The sequence below is a fragment of the Vanessa cardui genome, chromosome Z (assembly GCF_905220365.1).
Source record: "Vanessa cardui chromosome Z, ilVanCard2.1, whole genome shotgun sequence".
Classification (NCBI taxonomy): Eukaryota; Metazoa; Arthropoda; class Insecta; order Lepidoptera; family Nymphalidae; genus Vanessa; species Vanessa cardui.
In genome coordinates, this window is record NC_061154.1 from 10692839 (window position 1) to 10713419 (window position 20581).

Genomic DNA, 20581 nt, shown 5'->3' on the forward strand with positions numbered 1-20581 from the left:
TGCCAATATGCCTATCGATTGTATGCGTTATGAAAATAGCTCAGAAAGCTAAATCACGACTGTGTTAGAAGCCATCCTTGATCTTTTGTTTGAGGTGCAATTGGAAATACATCTACTAGCGCATCTTCTTAAATTTTTATAAATAGTACTTACGTCTTCTCTGTTTTGCATAGAAAAATTAAATATAATTAGATTGTTAATTCCAATTAAGCACGCTGACATATGTATTGTACTTTTGGGTGAAACAGCCGATACGTAGGTATAGGTAAGACCTTTGTTCCGGTCACGAGGGTCGTTTACGTAATTTATTACCTGGCTTAATAAAGCTTCATTATGGGGAGAATAAAATATAAAACTCTTTGGTTGTTCCGCTCTATTTGGATGATTTACATATCATATAATATATCTACGATATTTTAATGGGGAAGGTAAAAAATAAACAAAAAAAATATTATAAAAAATATTATTATAAGTAGGTATATATCTATTTATAACTTTGATTTGTTTGTACGTACCTAAAGTCTTAATGTTAATTATTTTTATGTTTCTTCACAATAGAACTAAAGACTTTTAAAAGTGTAAGAAGACATATCTTAGAAGAAGAAAAGAAATATCTCAGAATATTCCTAATTACACAATAAGTAAACAATTTTGTATTGAATAAATTGACTCTACTACGTAATCATGACTCAGTTATTGTTATAAATGACCTAAAATTCATAATTTTATAAGTTAACTAAGTTAAGGTATAGAGATATAAACTATAAGAGTGAAACTTCTATACAAATCATTAAATTAAATATTTTTTTTAGAATAGAAACCGAATTAAAACTGAACAACATTTTTTAAATAATTATTTACATTATAGATTGATAGAGTCTACTACTCTATCAATCTATAAGTAGAGAGTGTAAGCTTTGATTTTTCTATTTAATATTATAGATTTTTTCATATTTCAGACCTGTCTCTTTTTTAAGGTTGTATTGTTATGTGTGTGATTGTGTATACAAGTAACAATACGACGCGAGATACTCAAGCGTTGGCCGTACGTTAGGGTCATTAGACCTTCTTGGTGACTAGGACTACTCATAACGCGTCAGAAAGCAATTCTAGGTAAACGATACATTGTAGGTATTATTTAAGTAAAACGTGTGTGTATACTTATAAAATCGGTACAAAGTCAGTGTATCAGTGAAGATTTTGTAAATATCGATAATACTATGCACATTGTTTTGGTATTCCACCTTATTGTTTTGGTATATCCATAAGAATGTTTTAATTCCTTTATAAAAATTAAGGAAATTAAAAGTTACGCCTTCTATATTTATATTGATATAAATAAACAAGAGGCATGCATTCGATAAGTTGTCAAACATTGTGACCGTACATTACAACAGAGTATAGTTCAATGACATGACTGGCTAAGATATGCATCCCAGCGCCATCTATCACGATAGCGCGGAAACAGTTATTCCATTAAGAACTAACTACTCACGTGAAGAGTATACTGTTGTTTAATGAAACACGTCCTCAATCTTATAACCAAATGCACATGCACACACAGTTATTAGAGACATTTGTTTGCGAACATATGACAATCCATGCAAATCACGGAAACGACACAATTCTTAGCAAGGGCCCGGGACGGACTGTGAGCAGTGAGCATCCGGGCATCTGCACGATCCCTTTCGTGCTTAGGGCCGATATACGGACGGCTCCACATTGGCCGTAGTGTGCACCAATCGCATCGCTCGTAGCTCTTCGTCGCCACTGGCCCGGCGTCACAGCGGAAAAAGCGGTGGGGAAAATCGACAAACGAATTCGCCTATGTTGCTTAACACTTCTCCCGCCATTCGAATTACACATAAATTGGCTGACGAGGCCACACCGCTCTATGTAAGGACACCAATCGGCTGCAACCGTTTAACTGCTTGATGAGGAAATCCCAATAATAAGGCAATGTGATTTGTCATGTGAAAAAATGCTCAGCTTGTCACTTTCGAAATCCACTAAAACAAGGAAAAACAAATCTTGTAATGTGTATCTGCATGTTAAGAAATAATCGCAAGACCTCCCGAACATCGAGCGCTACCAAGAATTACCATACCGTGAGAAATAATCACACCATGCATTCCTTGAAGCTACCACCTGTTGCCAGCGTCGCTGCTTTGTTTCGCAAGACCTCCCGAACATCGAGCGCTACCAAGAATCACCATACCGTGGGGACCATTCAGTGATTTACCGATTTCGTATATAAATATGTAATTCAGACTACAGAACTTCACTTTTTGTTCTAACATCGAACAGACTGTCACGTATATTATAAATTAGAAATAATTAATTGTTAAATTAAATTATTTAAATAAACGTATAAGTTAAATTCGTTCGGTTTCATTCTGCATCCTCAACGGCAGCCCTACGTAATTGGCGCAGTCGGTAGGATGCTCGCGGAACGTTTCGCGTAGAAGATTTCCGTAATCGCGTGAAGCCCCGCCGTAGCTTGTCTAGCTGCTGCATCCAGAGCATCCAAATCTACGAGTAGTGCTGCACGAGAGGTATCCAGACATCGATAACGCAGAGAGACCGAAACATGTTCATGTGAGTACACTAGATTCTTTTTAGTGGTTGCTCAATCCTAGCCTAACTAACCTGTGTGTTAATAAAATTTGCCAAGATTTTTCATTTAAGAAAATCGAAGGAACCTAGGATAGTTATTAGTAGTAGGCAAACTTTCGTAGATAATAGAAGAGATATTAGTTTAAGTAGTATAGAAGAACAAACGGAAATGTCTGAGTTAGACACCATTTATAAAGCCTTAAGGTTGGTACCCGAGTTCGACGGGAACCCAAATGTACTTACTAGATTTTTAAAATTATGTGATCAATTGGTAGGACAGTTTTGTAGTGATAGTAGTAGTGAATTAAGTAGGTGTGCTCTTCTCAACGGAATTCTTAACAAAGTAACAGGCTCTGCTGCTCGCTTAATTAATTCTAATGGGATTCCATCCGACTGGCAAGGCATTCGAACTGCTTTAGTGAACAACTTCGCGGACCAACGAGATGAGACCGCTCTATATAACGATTTAGCTATTTTATCGCAAGGTTCTAGCACCGCGCAGGAGTATTATGAGCGTTGCCAGAATCTATACAGTACTATAATGACCTATGTAAGCCTGCATGATACCCTTGAGACCACCATTAATGCTAAACGAGATCTTTATCGTAAATTAACGCTTCAAGCATATTTGCGAGGTTTGAACGATCCCTTAGGATCGCGCATACGTTGCATGCGCCCTGAGACCATCGATAAGGCATTAGAATTCGTACACGAGGAGATGAATACTATGTATCTACAAAATCGGAAGTTGTTGGCGATATTAAAAGTAGACCTCACATAACTCACCCTTTTGAAACTTATACAAAAACTTGCATACAAATCTCCAAATCAAACCTAGAACAAGATGTAATAGATGCCATAAAAGAATACGTTATACCACGTATAAAAACAGGAATCTTAATTAATCCCCCGCTTGAAATGTACAAAATTATACCGGTTATACAAAAGTATTTCAAAAATTCCGCAATGAACCTAGTTCTTTCCAAATTAGAAGTTGAAAACGTTAAGGATTACCTAAAGCAACAAGAAATTATATAAGAGCTAAGAGCATCCATTATTCTGTTCTCCATTACGACACTTATATAGTTATGTTAAATAAACTAAAAGGTTTATACAATTCAAATGTAGTGCTAGATATTAATTTTAGGGAATATTTAGATCTATTAAGATTAGGATATTATTATAAAGATAATGATATAATCTTGGTAATTAAGTTTCCAATCATGAATCCCAATAACTACATCCTTTACAAATTGTCCTTAGCCCCTAATAGTAATGATAAAATTATAATCCCTACCTATCCATACGTAGCAATTAACGAGAAAGATCTACTGTATATAGAGACAGAATGTCCGAAGTACAGTCACGGTCATCTTTGCGAGGACAACTTAAACCGACACTATGGAGAGCAAACGAGCTGCATTCAACATCTTATACTCCAGCAACATATCCATGAAACCTGTCGGGTTACTCCAGTAATCTTATCTTCTCAAGCCATGGAACAATTGGATGATCGTCACTATGTTCTGAGCTTTCCCAACTTAACGAAAGTTCATTTAACCTGTTCTCAAGATCAATACAAAAACCTTCTCGGAAGCTATCTAGCTGAAATACCTAAAGGGTGTGCTCTACAAACGTCCATCTTCACCATCACTAACCACCATGATCAAGTAAAAGGACAAGTTTTGAAAATGTTGAATATAGAATATAGTAATGAAGATCCATACAAAGCGACAGCGAAGAACATCTTGAAATTGAACAGTATAGATTTGACTCACTTACATTCAACCAATACCAGGATTGCCTCTCAAGAACCAGTGACTTTGGAATTGTCGAACTTAGACACGCTCTATCACACGACTATACCTGTCTACCTACTCATCGGTGCATCAGTACTCACTATTAGCATCGTCCTCATTCGTCGCAAATGTATGCATTTAAGAAATACCAACCAGAAGGACAATGAGGCAACCAGAACACAAGAAGTCCAGGACAGCCCCAGAGATCCTATGTCTCTATCAGCACTATTTTCGACAAAAGTCTCCAAATAGCTGCTGATCCTGCGGAGGGAGTTGTTAAGAAATAATCGCAAGACCTCCCGAACATCGAGCGCTACCAAGAATTACCATACCGTGAGAAATAATCACACCATGCATTCCTTGAAGCTACCACCTGTTGCCAGCGTCGCTGCTTTGTTTCGCAAGACCTCCCGAACATCGAGCGCTACCAAGAATCACCATACCGTGGGGACCATTCAGTGATTTACCGATTTCGTATATAAATATGTAATTCAGACTACAGAACTTCACTTTTTGTTCTAACATCGAACAGACTGTCACGTATATTATAAATTAGAAATAATTAATTGTTAAATTAAATTATTTAAATAAACGTATAAGTTAAATTCGTTCGGTTTCATTCTGCATCCTCAACGGCAGCCCTACGTAATTTGCATAATAATATTGATGTATATTTTGTTAATCTTATATTAGGATCTTCTTATATACTTTAAAAATTATTACTATGCCTCTCCAATAATTTTTATTGCAGAAATGATTAAAAAATATATAAAATTGGTTTATACATAAATACGAGTCATTTTATTAGGGAAATATTTATTGAGAACTAATTCATTATGAACATTGTTAGTCTACTTTACATTATTTAATAAAGCTATACAAATAATTAAAAACAGCAAAAAATAATTTTAATCAGTCAACGGTACGGCAAAATGGTACGGTTAGTATAATAATGAAACCTCGAAAATAACTGACACGGATAAGTATTTTAGTATTTACATTTCATACTATTGTTTCGCTCTAAAACTTCGCCATAACTTAAAATTTCGATCGACATTACTTGACTCTAAAGTAAGTACCTAAGCATATCTAGGTAGGTACTTATTTCGAACAAAATATTACTAGAAATGCATCAAAATAATGTGTTTGTAATTATTAGACCACAGAATATTTCTCCTTAAAAAAGTCATTAAAGATTTTTTAGCTGCTATAAATTTACAATATCATAAGAATCCTAAGAGAGTATTTGACATAGTGGATGCTTACCTAATGGTATATAGAAAAATTACAATAAAAAAACACTTATTTAAAAAATATCGTCTTACCTATTTGCTTGTTGGTGGCATGTTAGAAATACTATTTCATATTATCATTTACGTGGGAATATATTGTATGCAAGAATTAATATTTATATACAATTTTATACACATCAGTGTGCGTGTTTAAATTTATTTGGACATGGCAGAGTGAATTTATTTTTATTTAATATATAATTCTTAAATAAAAGCAGCCTAAGTTAGTCCTTATTACATTAGTTATCTGCCAGTGAAAGTCCCGTCAATATCAGTCCAGCCTTTCGCGTTTTAGTGTTTGTTGATCAAGTATTAAGAATAAAAAAAGTAATCATGTCCTTTCTTTGGAGTTCAAGCCTGCTGCGGTGAGTGCACACGACACGGACTTGGCACAGACTTTTGTCGTCCATAGGTACATCTGTAACTGCGGACTTACAAGTCTTGAGTAAAAAAGTCTATCGACAAAATGTTTTAAAGATGTAAAGTTTTTCAAACATTTTTCCTATCAGTAGGTAGGTACATACCGTTGCAAACCTCGGTGCGAATGTTTTTAATATTTTTTGCCTCGGATATTTCATTAATTTTTCAGTAAAAAATTAATCAATTAATAATTTAGAGAATATATTAAATTATTTACTGAGCAACTATTTTGCTCCAAATAGTACGCATACATACATACGTACAGACTTTCAACATTCATCAATAGCTCCGACTTTTTCATGCAAAGCTGTAGTCGGAAATATGTTACAATTAGGTACTAAAAAGTTATTAAGGCCACATTTTAAAATCTTCTATATCCATAATTTAAGACATAACGTAGCAAAGAATTTACTAGAATTAAATGGAGAAGTTTAAGACTATTCCAGAAAACAGACCAAATGTGACGTGAAATAAGTATATTATACGCTAACTAACACTCAGTTAATGTAGCAATATAAAAAAGATTGGAAATTGATTCATTACGAATCAAAAAATTTCGTAATAAGTACCTAAGTTACTAATTTTTCGACCTAGTACGCTACGTAACAATTATTAAAAAATATCTGTATGTAAGATTTTAAAGTGAGCATGCTTTTTCTTACCTGTATTGAATCACTTAAATAAAAAATTAAGTAGCTTTTAGACACCTACATCATATAAGCAGATGGAATTATCTGTACAAAAAACATACGTTTTTAAAACTTTAGTCGATTTTAAATTGTGCAGTATTTTTCGGAGGGGCGTTGCTTGCAGATATTGGGGTTCAGTATACTTAAATGCCCTTGTTAAAATAAATTGGTACCGATAATCTGTTGTCTGTCGGAACACGTAGCTTGTTAGGAGGATTGTACCACTCATAACGAGACGCAGGACTCGTTTCTAATAGCTCGTATAATAATATCAGAATATACGATATCACACTTAACGTACATCTACAACTGTTATATTTATGTATGAGAATCACTCAATACTCTCTTTAGAAATTTCAATTAGTATACAAAGATCAATGAAATTAATAAAATTAAAAAAAAATCATTAACCATCATTTATTTTCGTAATGAATAATACTAATACATATTTAATTAACAAGCAAGTAGTTAAAACTATATCACGGAATCCTGAGTACCTACCTTTAGTTTTTAATTATTCAATAAACAAACGGTAAAGGGAGTACGAAATGCAAATACAGACATCGATTTCAAAGTCATTAAAGGTCGTATTGCTAAATTACACGCCCTGGGCGAACATACAACCCCAATGTACCCAATAGGAAAAACGACAAATAAAAACTCTTTCGTACTTGCCGCCCCAGGCGATCGCTCCCTACGCTTTACTATTCTCATCAATCAATACCCTTTAATTATTTATTTATGATTATGTAGATAGATACATCTTTATACAGCGTGTACACTACACAACATCCTACATACCTCAAAATAAAAAATATATTTCTTTTTTTATTCAAAAAGAATTATTTTTTACTCACTATGCATAAACTGTGAACACGGCGTGGGCGTTCAAGTAATTTTAGTTTACAATGTAATGTTTAATGTTTTGTCGTTAATTTAATTCATATTTTGTCACACCTAGAAACTTTTATAACAGTTTTAGTCAGATAATTTACACCAAAAACGATTATAAGCCAACAATTAGCTGATACTTGTATAAAATAAATTGTCAGACAGTAAGAAAGAATATCTGTAAATGTTCTACAGCTGGACGCTCTTCTAGAAGAAAAGGGTTTGCTTTTAGAAGAGCAGGGTTATATTTCAACATACTTTTCCAATCAGGGTTGGAGGATAAATTTTCATCTATTACAAATTATAATCTGACACAAACAGTTATTGCATTTGAAAACTCATTATGATTGCCGAAGTATCCGCAATCTTTGGTTAAGTTATTCGTGTTCTAAATATTACCACATTCCGACCCATAAAACCTAACAGTCCCTTAGAGTCAATTAGTTATGCAGAGTTATGGATCAACTTGAAGACCAGATTTTCTATAACTATTTTAAAAAGTATTAAGACATTTAAAAAAAAATAATGAACTATCGTTACGGTGTATGGACGACAAAAGTCAATATATCATGTAGGATAACTACTCTTCATTACAAACGCATTTCATATGACGTCTTTCCGCTTTTGTAACTGCGTCGTCTGCAGCCTTGCTCATATGCCACCAAATTGCTCCACCGAGTACGTTACGGAAATATGGAGGAACGCTGCCCTCCCGAAGAAGATATCTGCAAAATATGAACATAGAATATGTTGTATGAATAAATAGGAACATAGATTCTAATTTATATGATTAAGACGTATTTCCTGATACACCTAATATTAAAAAAGCGCTACATATAACATGACAATGAAATTTACTTATAAAACTGCTCCTCTTTGAATTCCTCGGCGCGTCGGTTCCAATAACGTTTCAGATTGATAGTCGTCGCCTGCGCAGTTTCTGTTTCTTTTACGTCTCCCTCTCTTTCTTTAAGTATTTTAAGCTCTTGAGTTTCTAGAATACCGACACTTTTATTTTTAAACCATACAAGGGTTATCGCATCACTTATAAGTAGATACACTGTTCGACGTGATACATGTATTGATCGTTTGATAACGGTTGCTTTTGTTTGTTTTTTTTCTGTTCTTAATAATATGTGATAAGTATTTGAAGTCTTAAATTAGACGAGAGCCACGAAGCGTTTATTAGCGTTTATTTTTGGTCAAGTTTTTTGCCAAGATCTTAATTGATGAAAGTTACACGTAATTTGGGAGATATTACCTTCCTCGGATTCTTCTTCGGACCCATAATCAATAGTAGTACAAGGCTTCGTAGTAATGGTTGGCTGCGCTCGACGCTGGGTTTCTTCTGCCAGACGATCTTTTAAGTCCTTATATACCCTACATAAATATTATTATTTAATATAAACTATAGTCCGCATAGATGTTTAAAAAAAAACTTGTTATAACTTATCTATGAGTTGATAAGTTAAACATCGCTGTATTTCTTTCATAGTATGAATATGATTAGAATTTTACAATTTGGCACTGAATGGTTGTAAAAATTGATAGCTCTTTAGTAAAGGGTCGTGTATGTTATATATGAAGGTCAAGTTCAGTATTGAATTAAATGTTAATTGGCTCGGAAAGTAGATTTTAGCGAGAAGAAACGGCGACAATTTTATTTACATACAAACAGATAGATACAACATATAGAAGCAGCCCTTTTTATCATAGGTACCTACATATTACCTATATTATCTTGAATATTATCTTGAATTGAAGAGAGACAAATTTTAAGTTACCTTTACATTAAGTTTATATGGATTTTATGTCGCTAATTTTAACTTCGGCATTTTATACTTCACAATATTCTTAATATAATTAATATCTTAAACTGGGAATAAATTTTAAAATACCTTTTTGATTTGTACAGAACACTTTAAACACTATAGTCATTTTTTTCTGTACAAGATTAGTTAATTGTTTTTTTCTAAACAGAGGTTAGAAGCTTTTTAACGGACATGTTATTTTAAAATACACTGTCAATACACGTATAAGTCTAACCTATCTCTATTCCCTTATCATTGCAATATCCATAATATTAACCTGTTTGCAATAGCCTGCACCATATCGTCGGTTTTGATTTCGTTTTCTGAACGTCGATCTTCAACCGGTACTTTTAAAATAGTATCCCTATTTTCCTCTAATCGGTTCCGGTAGCAGAGTATAGCCTTCGATAGTTCTTTCGCACCTCTCAATCTTTCCATTTTCGAGCCATTCCACTGTTGTTCTAAAGTTCTAACGAATATAATTTTACTATGTATCAATTAACAAATATTACATAACAATAATGAACTCTAGAATAAATTAGAAAAAATAACAAAAAATATATAATGTGGTATTTTGAAATTATGATGTAGGTAAGTTTTCGATTTATTTTAAAAAATACTGTCGTTATGTCGTATATTTTATAAGCGTCAACTAGTCAAATGAAGTCAGGCAGGCTAGGAGAAGTATATAATTAGAGACAACAAATACCTCTAAGCAATACTAGTACTTCAAATAAATGATAAGTATAACAACCGCAATACGAAGGCTCTGGGTAGTCTTTCCGGTAGGACAGGTTTTGGCTTAATTGGTTCCGGTTGAAATCTCTTGTAAGGTCGCATCCAATGATAAAAACCTTTGCCAGTATCGTTTACCAGATCTTTATACGCTAATTTTTTTGGTTTAGATAATAATTTCGACTCCATCAACCACTTCTGCTTTCGATAATTGAAAAAAAATTTATATCAACAAGAAAAAGCGCATTACTAATTATATAGTTTGCAATTTTTATTTCGTACCAATAAAAAATCTACAAAATACTGTACCTCAGATTCGTTAATATGTATGGGGGTGAGTATGGACCAAATGCTTCGATGATCTCCGAATGTATCGAACTGGTTAATAGAACACCATGGATGAGTGCGACATACTTCCTTATAACTTTCGATGATTGCACGATGAATCAGTTCAGAACATGTGAGATCACTGGGAAATACATAAGCAAGATATTTATTTCTATTTTTTTATTAGTTTGGAAAACATAATTGACAACGAAACTTTTTCCTGACAATCAACTGCCTGTCGTGATTCAATTTCACTGAATAACAAACTAACTTACCGTCTAAGTACAAAAAATTTTAATTGCTTTGCTCTCCACATTTCTTCACATTTAAGATATTCTATATTTTCTTCGGTGATTTTCCCGTTATTATCAACATCACTATGAATTTGATCATTCAAAACACCAGAATTTCTTTCTTGTGAAATTTCATCGTCTTCTTCAATAACATTTATATTACCTTCTTCATCAACAGAGATTTTTTTACAAGATGTGTGACATGAGTCTGTCATATTTAACCAATATTTTTGGAATTGAGTCTCACTGTTGAATTCTCCAGCTTTCATTTTTACTTCACAATTTGTATATAAATTAGATTCGGGACACACATTATAATTTATTTTCAAAGTGTTTCCATCAAAATGAGCTGAAGTTTGTTTATCTAAAGTAAATTCATAACTATTTTCTGTGTCAACAGTAACGCAGGTGTTATTTGGCGATTCAATAGAAATTTTTCCATTATATTTATTAACAGTAACTGTGGTAAAATGAGCATGTTCGATAGTATAAATTATATTCACTGATATATATCCATCTTCCCTAGCAATATTGTTATCAACTTCTTGCAAATTCCTAGATACATAATAATCAGAGCTAATGCTATTAGTATGTACCATGTTATTTTGATTTATTTCACTCTCTGATTTTAAGCCATCTACACCGGGATCAAAATTATTCACTGTGAAATATTCTATTTCATCTTCCGTCCATTCTGGGAATATTTCTTCATCTTCTATAATAAACTCTGTAATTATTCTTGTATTATTAGGAAAAGTTACAACTTGCACTCCATCCTTATTTAATAAAACAGTAGTTCCGTCCATACGTTTCGAGAATATTTCGCCTAAGCAAAAATCTGTCGCTGTCTTTATTAGCAATTTTTCTTTATCTAATTTCGTATTTCCAGTCCATTTTTGTCTCAATCCATTACTTCCTATAGTTTCAAACTCTTCAATAATTAGTTCGTATTCTATTGGTCCTGTGTGAGTAGTTTTTTCGTTTTCATGCGACATTTTTTTTGATGGTTTAGATGTTGTTTTAGCCTGTTTATCTTTTCCTTTTTTGCTTTTATCAGAATTCGTATCAGTTATTAAGCTTTCGGGATTTTCTTCATTAATAATCTTCTTTTCACACTTCGTTATCTTAATATAAGAAGAATCTGGTTTCAAAATGTCAATTTCATTATTAATTTTAAAAATAATAACTTCCCCTTCTAAACTTATACACCGCATATCTTCATCAAGGTTTTGCAACGAATTAAGATAGTGTTGCTTAATATGGGAAATATTGGCAGAATTATTTTCATGGATAGTTTCTGTAACAAGTCCATTTGGCCATGTGACAAACAAAGAATGAAATGATTTTGTTTCATATATTTCTGGGATTGCGTCGCTCATGTCAAATGACGGAGATTTCTGTGGAATAGCTTTATATATGGTCTCGCCTGACTGACTTTTTAAGGAACGCACAACTTTATACAACTGTTTTTTAACGTACATAATTAACTGATCTTTGGTGTTAACTCTGAATGACTCGCGGATATCAACTGTTCCTAATTTCACATCTCCTAATTCGTTATGAATCCAAAACTCATTGTTTAAATTTCCTGTGATTATATTCAAGTTGACAAATTCCAGATTCATAGGTATTACTAAGAAATATGAACTCGAAACACGAGTGCCATCTTTAGCAAAATATTTAGAATCTTTTCCAAATGCTTCAACTCTTCTATCTCCTAAATCATAACCAAAGAACGGTTTTTTTGGTGACTCAATATTAGCTTCTAATTCCGAATCATTACGTACAACTTTTGGCGTAGATATTGCTGGTGACTTCGTCTTTCTGCCGCTTTTAGATGAATCTATATCCGTAGTTGATAAAGGAGTTTTTTTCGTTACAAATAATTTTGAGTCTGATGTTTCAACATCGATTATTTCATCATTCTTCATTTCTTCATACTTTAAGGAGCCCTCCATAAGTAAATCCATCTCTACTTCAGTATTTTCTACACACGATTTTTCAGTTAAGAATTGTTGAGTGTTTTTGAACTCCGATTGCGATTTGAGCAGATTGTATTCATCGTAAATTTTTTCTTCATTCTTTATCCAATCGTAATGCTCTTCTAATACAAAGTCAAAAAAATCTTGCAAGCATAAGGGTGTCGGTAGATGACAACGCCATTCCTCTCGAGCAATACCATCTTTATCATGACTATTATAAAACATCGTAACAAAACAGTCAGTTACTTCACAATACTTATAATCAATGCAGTTGTAATTGTTGAAAGCATCGAGAACAATTTGAAAGGCACACGAGCCTGCAAAATCTTCAAAAAATTGATATTCGTCGATCATATGATTGCTTGGACTTTGGTTTGCTATTTCTGTTGCTGACACTAATTCGGTAATATCGGGACAATCGAAAAGAAGTCTTATACCGCGTGATGTATCGTCTTCATCGCTAATTATCTCATAAGATTCATCTCCTTCTACTGCTGAAGAACATAACGAAGAAGAACTAGAAGTTTGACATTTATAGGAAGAATATTTATTAAGAGGCTCGGCGAGGATACTTCGTTTCAAGAAATATTTTTTAAATTCGACTATGGTTGATGGTAAAATGTGTCTTTTTTTTAATGAACTTCTATTATTGTATAATTTACGGCATGTCAAAATATGTAATAGTCTACATAATTCCGCAGTTTCCACATCGTCTCTATCGAAGCAAGATAAAAGCATATTAACATGAAAATTATTTCTAGCACTCATCTCTTCTGTTGGTTTATTTCTATTTAGCCACAGTTTATTCAAGGGGATGCCGTACAACATGGAATAAACTATATTATCCAAATTTAAATTGCCTAAATGAAAGGTTTTATTTTTACAAAAGTCACCATAGTCGAAAATGGTTGGTTTTTTGTAATCTACATATTCATCTCCGTTTGTAACTCTGTATTTAGTTTTTTGGGTATCACCCTTACAGAATTCATTGATTAAATCTCTTACAAGTTTTTCAGATTGTTGTAATCTTATTTCTTCAATATTACTTTGATCGACTGGAACTATATTTGATGCATTATCTAATGTCGAAACATTAGTACTGCTGTTGTTATCGCTAGTGTTGTTTTTACATACTGTTTGAAGAACAGCATCAAGTACCAAATATGCAGAAAGTGATTCTATTGGTATCGCTTCTAAATATTTTGAATACAATAATTTATGACTCTCCATTTTATTTTCTTCGGGAATAGTAATGATATCCATGTTATCCAAATAATGCATATGTTGTCTAGTCAAATCTTGTATGTCATACATTAAATAACATATTTCGTCGTAAATTTTTTCAGTACAACCAGATATATTTTCAGTGTCCCAGTAAGGTGGTGTAAAAACCACAAATGCTGTATTTTTAAAATCGTTTGCTGATTCTTTGTTTATACGTAGTTGTTGTAAGTCTTCCCAGAATTTTAAAGATTTCTCGGTCAATAATTCAGTTTGACTTTGTCCTCTTTTCGTAGCTCGAAATAAACTGGATGGCATAGAAGCGTGTGTTGAGTCAATGCGTATTTGAATTACAGCTGTTAAGGGAATGCCAACTTTTATAAGACATCCTGCTAAATACGGTTCTAAAAATCCCGTTACAGCAATATATAGATTAGGTCCATCTGTTGGGTAGTCATCGATATATGTTTTATCTCTCCATTCTTCTCCTCTTACTCTTAATAGTGTATTGTATTTTTTATTTTCATCTATTTCTGTAGAATCAACAGCATTATCTGGTTCAGTTTTTTTTACGTTTGTAGATGGAGCAGGATCTTGTGGTTCGGGTGATTTGACATTAACTGTTCCTTTAACTTCAGCTCTATTAATCATCGTTGCAGATTCTTTTTTCATTCCCTCGCGTACTTCTAGTCTTTGTCGCTTAATAAATAGATACTCTTCCTTCATTTTAAGAATAAGATGTTTAATAATAAGCGCCATTATATCCGGCGGCACATCCCTTTTTTCTTTTAGGTAGCTTTGACCTTCTTCAAATACTCGAAGACTATCATCTTTAACTTTCTTTTCACCACCGAGCTGGTTAATCATGAAAATAGTTTCAGTTTTACAAATATTTTTTATTACAAACCTTCTTTCTTCAGCGGCATAACTTTCAAATTTATTTAAATAAATGCGATCATGCTCACTACCAGCAGCTTCTATTAAAATTACTTTAACAGTCCACGTTTCATCATCTAGCGGTGTTTCTTCGATGCATAATCTCCAGTAATTTTCATCTTCTGTGTCGTTTTTGACTTTTTTAGGGCCCATTTGTATGTTGTTCTGTTTTTAAGTCGCAATTTATCAATAATAAAAAATATAATTATTGGAGATCTTTAATAGAATAAATATTAATGTAAGACATAAAATATAAAGCAGGCGTCAATTTATTTTGTTTTTATCTGACTTTAAGGTCGTATAGGTTGAATGTAGTATCATCTATAAGACAATTCATTCATTTCACGAAAATTTAAGTATATCATAATGAATTAAGAAAATATTTTTTTCTTATTTATAAGAAAGACAGAGATTCTAATCATCAAAATAATTCAAAGTATGAAACCAATGTCCAATATACATGTTAAGAAATCATGCATAATAAGTAACTGTAATAATCTTATAAATTTCTATACCAAGGCCATTTTTTGTATATTATATTTTACACATAGATAAGTCAACTAAATGGCAGCATTATAAAATTTTCATTTCCTGGTCACATTCCAGCTTTGACAGTTAGTTAAGTGTGTGTAGTTTTAGTGATACCAGTCGATAAATTGTTTTTATTCTAAGGGTTTCCATCAATTATTCGAATTAAGCTTATCAATTCGAATTGAGTCTATTTAATGGAAAACGAGAATATCATCAAAGCTTTAAAAAAGCTGATTATGTTTCAAAATGAAAAATTTGTGAAAGTTCTTTTCACTAATTTTACAATTTATTATCACCTTCTCAAACAAAAATCTTTTACTATTTAAAGTAACATTAAAATGCAGATATTATATTGTTAAGGTGTACTAGTATCAGGTATAGTATTATGTCTATGAAATGGTTCATACCTAGGAAATCACAAAAAAAATAGTTCAGATTACAATTAAACATAATACTTCATAAAACTTGCACCAGTTACTCTGGGTGGGAATTTAGGATTCCCAGTTAATATATAACTACATCTGTTACAGCTCCTATTAAAATTTGGAAATTGACAAGATGCCAATAATTATCCCAATTTTATTAATGAGTCACAATATTCTTGTCGGACTGCATATACTATATACGTTCCAGTAGTAGAAATTTGACTAAGCCAGGTAATTTAAAAAAAAAACAAAGTAAATATAATCTTTTTATTCAGATTTTTTGTATACACAACAACTTAAAAACATACTGTTAACGTTATGAGTTAGGTAACAACTTTTCTATCCAATCCTTGATAATATGTAAACCTTTTTTGTTGATTGAATGCCCCAACCTCTCCATAACATGAAACTCTCCTTGTACTCCAAGAGCTTTGAGCTCATTGTAGGTATTTTTACCCCAAGCGGTAGGCACTAGGTCATCAATGTCTCCATGTATTTGAAGAAGAGGTACTGTAACTCGTAAAAATAAAAATAAACATATAGTTTGAAAGTAAAAGCTAACTTTAACATTGAAATAGTCTGTATTGAAAACCAATTATATGAATTAAAGTTTAATTTTTTTTTAATGTCTGAACACTGTACAAAATAATTCATCTTTTTCTTAAGAATGTCATAATATTTCCGATGACAGAAAGAGAGAAATCAGAATGTAATCAATAACTCTAATCTACTCTTATTTACATAAGAATGTTATATTTAATCTGACATCATTTACCTACAATCCTGATAGGCATTGTGTATATCAAGAACTAACTAAAATTAATTTAAGTTTTGTACATAATTCAAAAAAATTTGATCATTAAAAATACTAAAATAATGCTTAAAAAAACTTTATAATTTTAATATTTAAAAAAAAAAAACATTGATCATACTGAGTATCATGATTATTGTACATTAGTAATTAGTAAAAACTATTCACCAATTCCTTACCATTCTTTTGTAATTTTGTAATTTCTTTATACACAATAGAATTATCGTTGAGAAAGGAACTAAATGCAAATGCTCCAGCTAAGTTTGATTCCCATCTGTATGCTGTGTGAAGAGCTAAGGCACCACCCATTGAAAAACCACCTACATTATACATAATATTATTAAATAAATATACAAAATGACCTCACAATAAATGAACAAATAAAATTATAAAGGTAATGAGCAATATTACCGACTATGATTCTGTTGTTAGGTATACCAATATCATTTTCACTTTTAATTAAATTTCTGACATGGACCTCAATGTTTTTCAGTGATTTTTCTATTTCTGGAACTTTTTGACTAACATCAATACGGTCGAACCAAACATTGCTCATTAGACCACCTGCGGGAGTGTAAGGCTGCAGCGGCGCTGTTGGATAAAGGACTTTGATATGTGGAAATGAAAAATTTTTGGCCATTAAATTTACCCATTCCTGCATGTGATCACCAGCAGCACCTGTAATTTTTCCAAATCATTAATATTATTCATCACAACTTTTAGTGACATTGTTAAGAAAATTTACTTAGTATAAAGATTAGTTATAAAAGTACACCCTGTTAACATTATCATATAATTCAAATTATTCACAGGGAATTGTGTTCATCATATAAGTTTGAAATAACCCTAATGAATTCATTTCTTTAGTTACATAATACATTACAATGTAATTTATATTTATATACCTAATGAAATAACACAGAACATATCTATGCAATATTTAAATAATAATACATCAACTAAATATTGTACAATTTTTTATTGAAGAAAATATATATATCTTACCATATATTACCTATAAAACAATTAATGTAATTTCAAGTTAGGTTATTAATATTACACTAAATCGTCAATTATCAAAACATACATTTTATTTATATTGCGTACCTGAACCATGAAAAAATATCACTGTGGCAGTATGTTTAGCTCCTGTATTTTTTGTTAAATGTAAAGCTCCTAAAGAAGCCATGATTTAATATAAATGTTTAGATAATAATCAGATTTAAGAAAGTATCGATAAAAAATTATTTATAATTGCATTAATTATGCAATTTATTTGGCCCTTTTAATATTATCTATATTTGGTTTTGTTAATATTACCTCTGTTTATTTAATTTAAATTATGTAAACAAGACACTAGAGATTCGAGAAAGAGTAATCTCTTTCTGTTTTCCTAATGTTTAGTTGTTTTATTCAATCAATATAGGCAAGGGTATGTAGAAATACAGCCAAGACATTTCTTAGCATAAAAATGTAAAGTTTATATTAGAAATAGCGTAGAGTGCTTTTTATTTCTCTCATAAATTAATATGTATGTAAATAATCGAATTATGGGTGTAATGTTAATTGAATTGATAAATTATATAAGATTTTTGGTGTTTTGAAAATACTTTTAAACCAATATACATAAATTTAAAGCAGTAATGGTCGAGCATTTCAGAGTGTCGTTTATAAAATATATAACTGCGGTTAAAAAAAAACTGACTTAATAACAAAACAAGTACCTGAAAAACTTTAGAATATTACTAAAATAATACGCCGTTATTTTTTGTGTATACAATTTTACTTATTTAGTGGCTTTGCGGGGATATTGAATTACAATCAGAATAATGCATAATAATATAATTTTACAGTTAATAGTACTGTTTGACTTTTTTTGCATAGAGGAAACAACGTAATAATTTCGTTTGTTCAGGTTCAGTTTCGTCTGGCGGTGGGCTTTCTTCTTTTTTATCTTCACATTTTGAATATTCGAAAATATCTGGTATATCTAATAGAGCAATAGATTTATTTAGTAATATACCTACTTGTTCATCTAAACTTAATTTCCTCGGTTCCACAGGTACCTTCCAGACGTATTTGTGTTTATTTTTTATATTGTTTTTCAACTTTTCATTGTACGTAGTTAATATACTTTCCAAACCTCCTTCAACGTTATATGTGTTGGGAGCAGGATTTGGTGTTGCATGGGAAGTAAAACGTACGGATTGACATATTGGACCGTTTCTGACGGCAGGGAAACACTTTGGTTTCTCAGGATTGTAGTAAGCAGGACCAGGAGTTTTCTCCTGTCCTTGTACAGGTATCCAATTAAACCAATTTTGAAATCTTGCTTCAGATGAATAAAATGGACAATTGTACTGGAACGGAAGCAACCTTTTCTTAGTTAACCCACTTGAAATCGGTAAATCGGTAGGTCTGGGTTCACAATTCGTTTTAAGTAAAGGTTTCATTCGAGCGGTTTTTGACTTAAATACCCACGTGGGATTTGGAACTTCATTTTGAAGTTGGTGTTGTTTTGTAGAATAGTTTTCCATATTTTCATCATCAAAGTCTTGGGTATCTTTATCAAAGCTATCTTTATCTTTAAATCTTTTCGATAGGGAACCGAATGGTGCTTTATTACAATGTATCACTTGACATAGTGGATTATTTATGGTGTAACTAGCTGGACTTGGTCCTTCTCCAGGTCTATATTTAAATCTACAAGCCTGTACTCCAAACGGGGCTGGAATAGGTAAAATCGCATGGCAAGGCTTAATAGGTGAATTATCAATATCGAAATCTCTTTTTACAAAATATGATGTAGGATTAGGCATATCATCACATTTAGAAGTCAAAAATCTCTTCGCTTTAGGTCCAAGAAAGTTTAAATCGGTGCCTTTCGGAAACGTAGGGCTATAGCTAGCCGGCCCAGGTAAAGCATCTAAAATATTTTGACGTTGAACTTTTTCAATAAATCGAAGTTGTTTAGAAGTTTTACGCTTTAAAGCTCGAATCTTCTCGATGCACATGGCCTCGCGACTGGGCGGAGGTCCATCAATATTGTAATCTGCTGGCCCAGGATTGAGTTTCAAAGACTTATCACCTCGTTGCGATGACCATTTACTCCATTTGCAACCGCGATAAAAGGCAGTTGATTCGATAACCCTTGCATCGTAAAATGGAGGACAATCTTCCTTACTCGGTTTAAATACACGTTCTTTGGAACCGTTTGGTAAGATATTAAATCCAAAGTCCTTTTTAGAAGGAACTGAAAGTCCTTCTTTTAGTGCTGATCTAATAGTTTGTCCTTTGAATAATCGTCTACGAATATATTTATGACACTTTATTTCATCTTCTACTTCAGTTTTCTCTTGACCAGCCGAACAATTACATGGACTTTGTTCTCCGCATTGACATAAAATTTCTTCCACGTCTTCGTGTTTTATTTTTTCATACGCAAATCGTGGTGTTATTGACGAAATCGTTGTACAATTAGGAATTTTTGGTTTTATGTCTCCAAAATAAAGAGCATGTGTCCATATTTTGCAGCTAGACTGAGTGTTACGAGGTGCTTTTGAGAGAAACGGTACTTTATTTGGTTTTACTGGTAACGAATTCACATTTTGATATGAACCAGGATCTAGTAGTTGAACGGGTTGCTTCACTTTTGGGAATCTTTCACATAAATTGTATGCCATTTTTTATTTTTTACTAAATAACTGAAATTAATAATTCATTCACAATATAATTTCTAAAATCTTTAAAAAACTCGTAAAAACAGATTAAAATTTGTCAATGTCAAATTGGTTGTTAGGTA

At 32.2% G+C, this 20581-nt stretch overlaps 3 protein-coding genes across 4 annotated transcripts; all 3 read right to left on the reverse strand.

The window, feature by feature from the left end:
- Positions 1–7973: 7973 nt before the first annotated feature.
- On the reverse strand, positions 7974–15165 carry LOC124543269. Its single transcript, XM_047121432.1, has 7 exons — positions 10856–15165; positions 10563–10722; positions 10273–10451; positions 9796–9987; positions 8969–9087; positions 8566–8701; positions 7974–8432 (listed from the first exon to the last, which is right to left on the reverse strand). Exons 1-7 carry the CDS (start codon positions 15163–15165, stop codon positions 8288–8290), a joined length of 5241 nt encoding a protein of 1746 aa, XP_046977388.1. The 3' UTR covers positions 7974–8287.
- A 1056-nt stretch (positions 15166–16221) lies between these two features.
- LOC124543325 (lysophospholipase-like protein 1) lies at positions 16222–18183 on the reverse strand. Of its 2 annotated transcripts, none has more exons than XM_047121514.1 (4): positions 17887–18183; positions 17191–17457; positions 16959–17099; positions 16222–16478 (listed from the first exon to the last, which is right to left on the reverse strand). In XM_047121514.1, exons 1-4 carry the CDS (start codon positions 17966–17968, stop codon positions 16285–16287), a joined length of 684 nt encoding a protein of 227 aa, XP_046977470.1. In that variant the 5' UTR covers positions 17969–18183; the 3' UTR covers positions 16222–16284. The 2 variants fall into 2 exon arrangements, with proteins under 2 accessions (XP_046977470.1, XP_046977471.1); XM_047121515.1 differs by having other exon boundaries at positions 18100–18120.
- A 407-nt stretch (positions 18184–18590) lies between these two features.
- LOC124543324 (sperm-tail PG-rich repeat-containing protein 2-like) lies at positions 18591–20537 on the reverse strand. The gene has a single exon (XM_047121513.1). It carries the CDS (start codon positions 20460–20462, stop codon positions 18633–18635), a length of 1830 nt encoding a protein of 609 aa, XP_046977469.1. The 5' UTR covers positions 20463–20537; the 3' UTR covers positions 18591–18632.
- Positions 20538–20581: the final 44 nt, after the last annotated feature.

What these genes read in the sequence shown, in the direction of transcription:
- LOC124543269 (XM_047121432.1), bottom strand. Translation starts at nt 15,165, where the DNA reads ATGGGCCCTAAAAAAGTCAAAAACGACACAGAAGATGAAAATTACTGG. An exon ending in TACATATTAACGAATCTGAG is followed by an intron (nt 10,452 to 10,562) that starts GTACAGTATTTT and finishes TATCGAAAGCAG; the next exon opens with AAGTGGTTGATGGAGTCGAA. An exon ending in AAAGAGGAGCAGTTTTATAA is followed by an intron (nt 8,433 to 8,565) that starts GTAAATTTCATT and finishes CATATTTTGCAG; the next exon opens with ATATCTTCTTCGGGAGGGCA.
- LOC124543325 (XM_047121514.1), bottom strand. Translation starts at nt 17,968, where the DNA reads ATGGCTTCTTTAGGAGCTTTACATTTAACAAAAAATACAGGAGCTAAA. An exon ending in GATATTTTTTCATGGTTCAG is followed by an intron (nt 17,458 to 17,886) that starts GTACGCAATATA and finishes GAAAAATTACAG; the next exon opens with GTGCTGCTGGTGATCACATG. An exon ending in TACAAAATTACAAAAGAATG is followed by an intron (nt 16,479 to 16,958) that starts GTAAGGAATTGG and finishes TACGAGTTACAG; the next exon opens with TACCTCTTCTTCAAATACAT.
- LOC124543324 (XM_047121513.1), bottom strand. Translation starts at nt 20,462, where the DNA reads ATGGCATACAATTTATGTGAAAGATTCCCAAAAGTGAAGCAACCCGTT.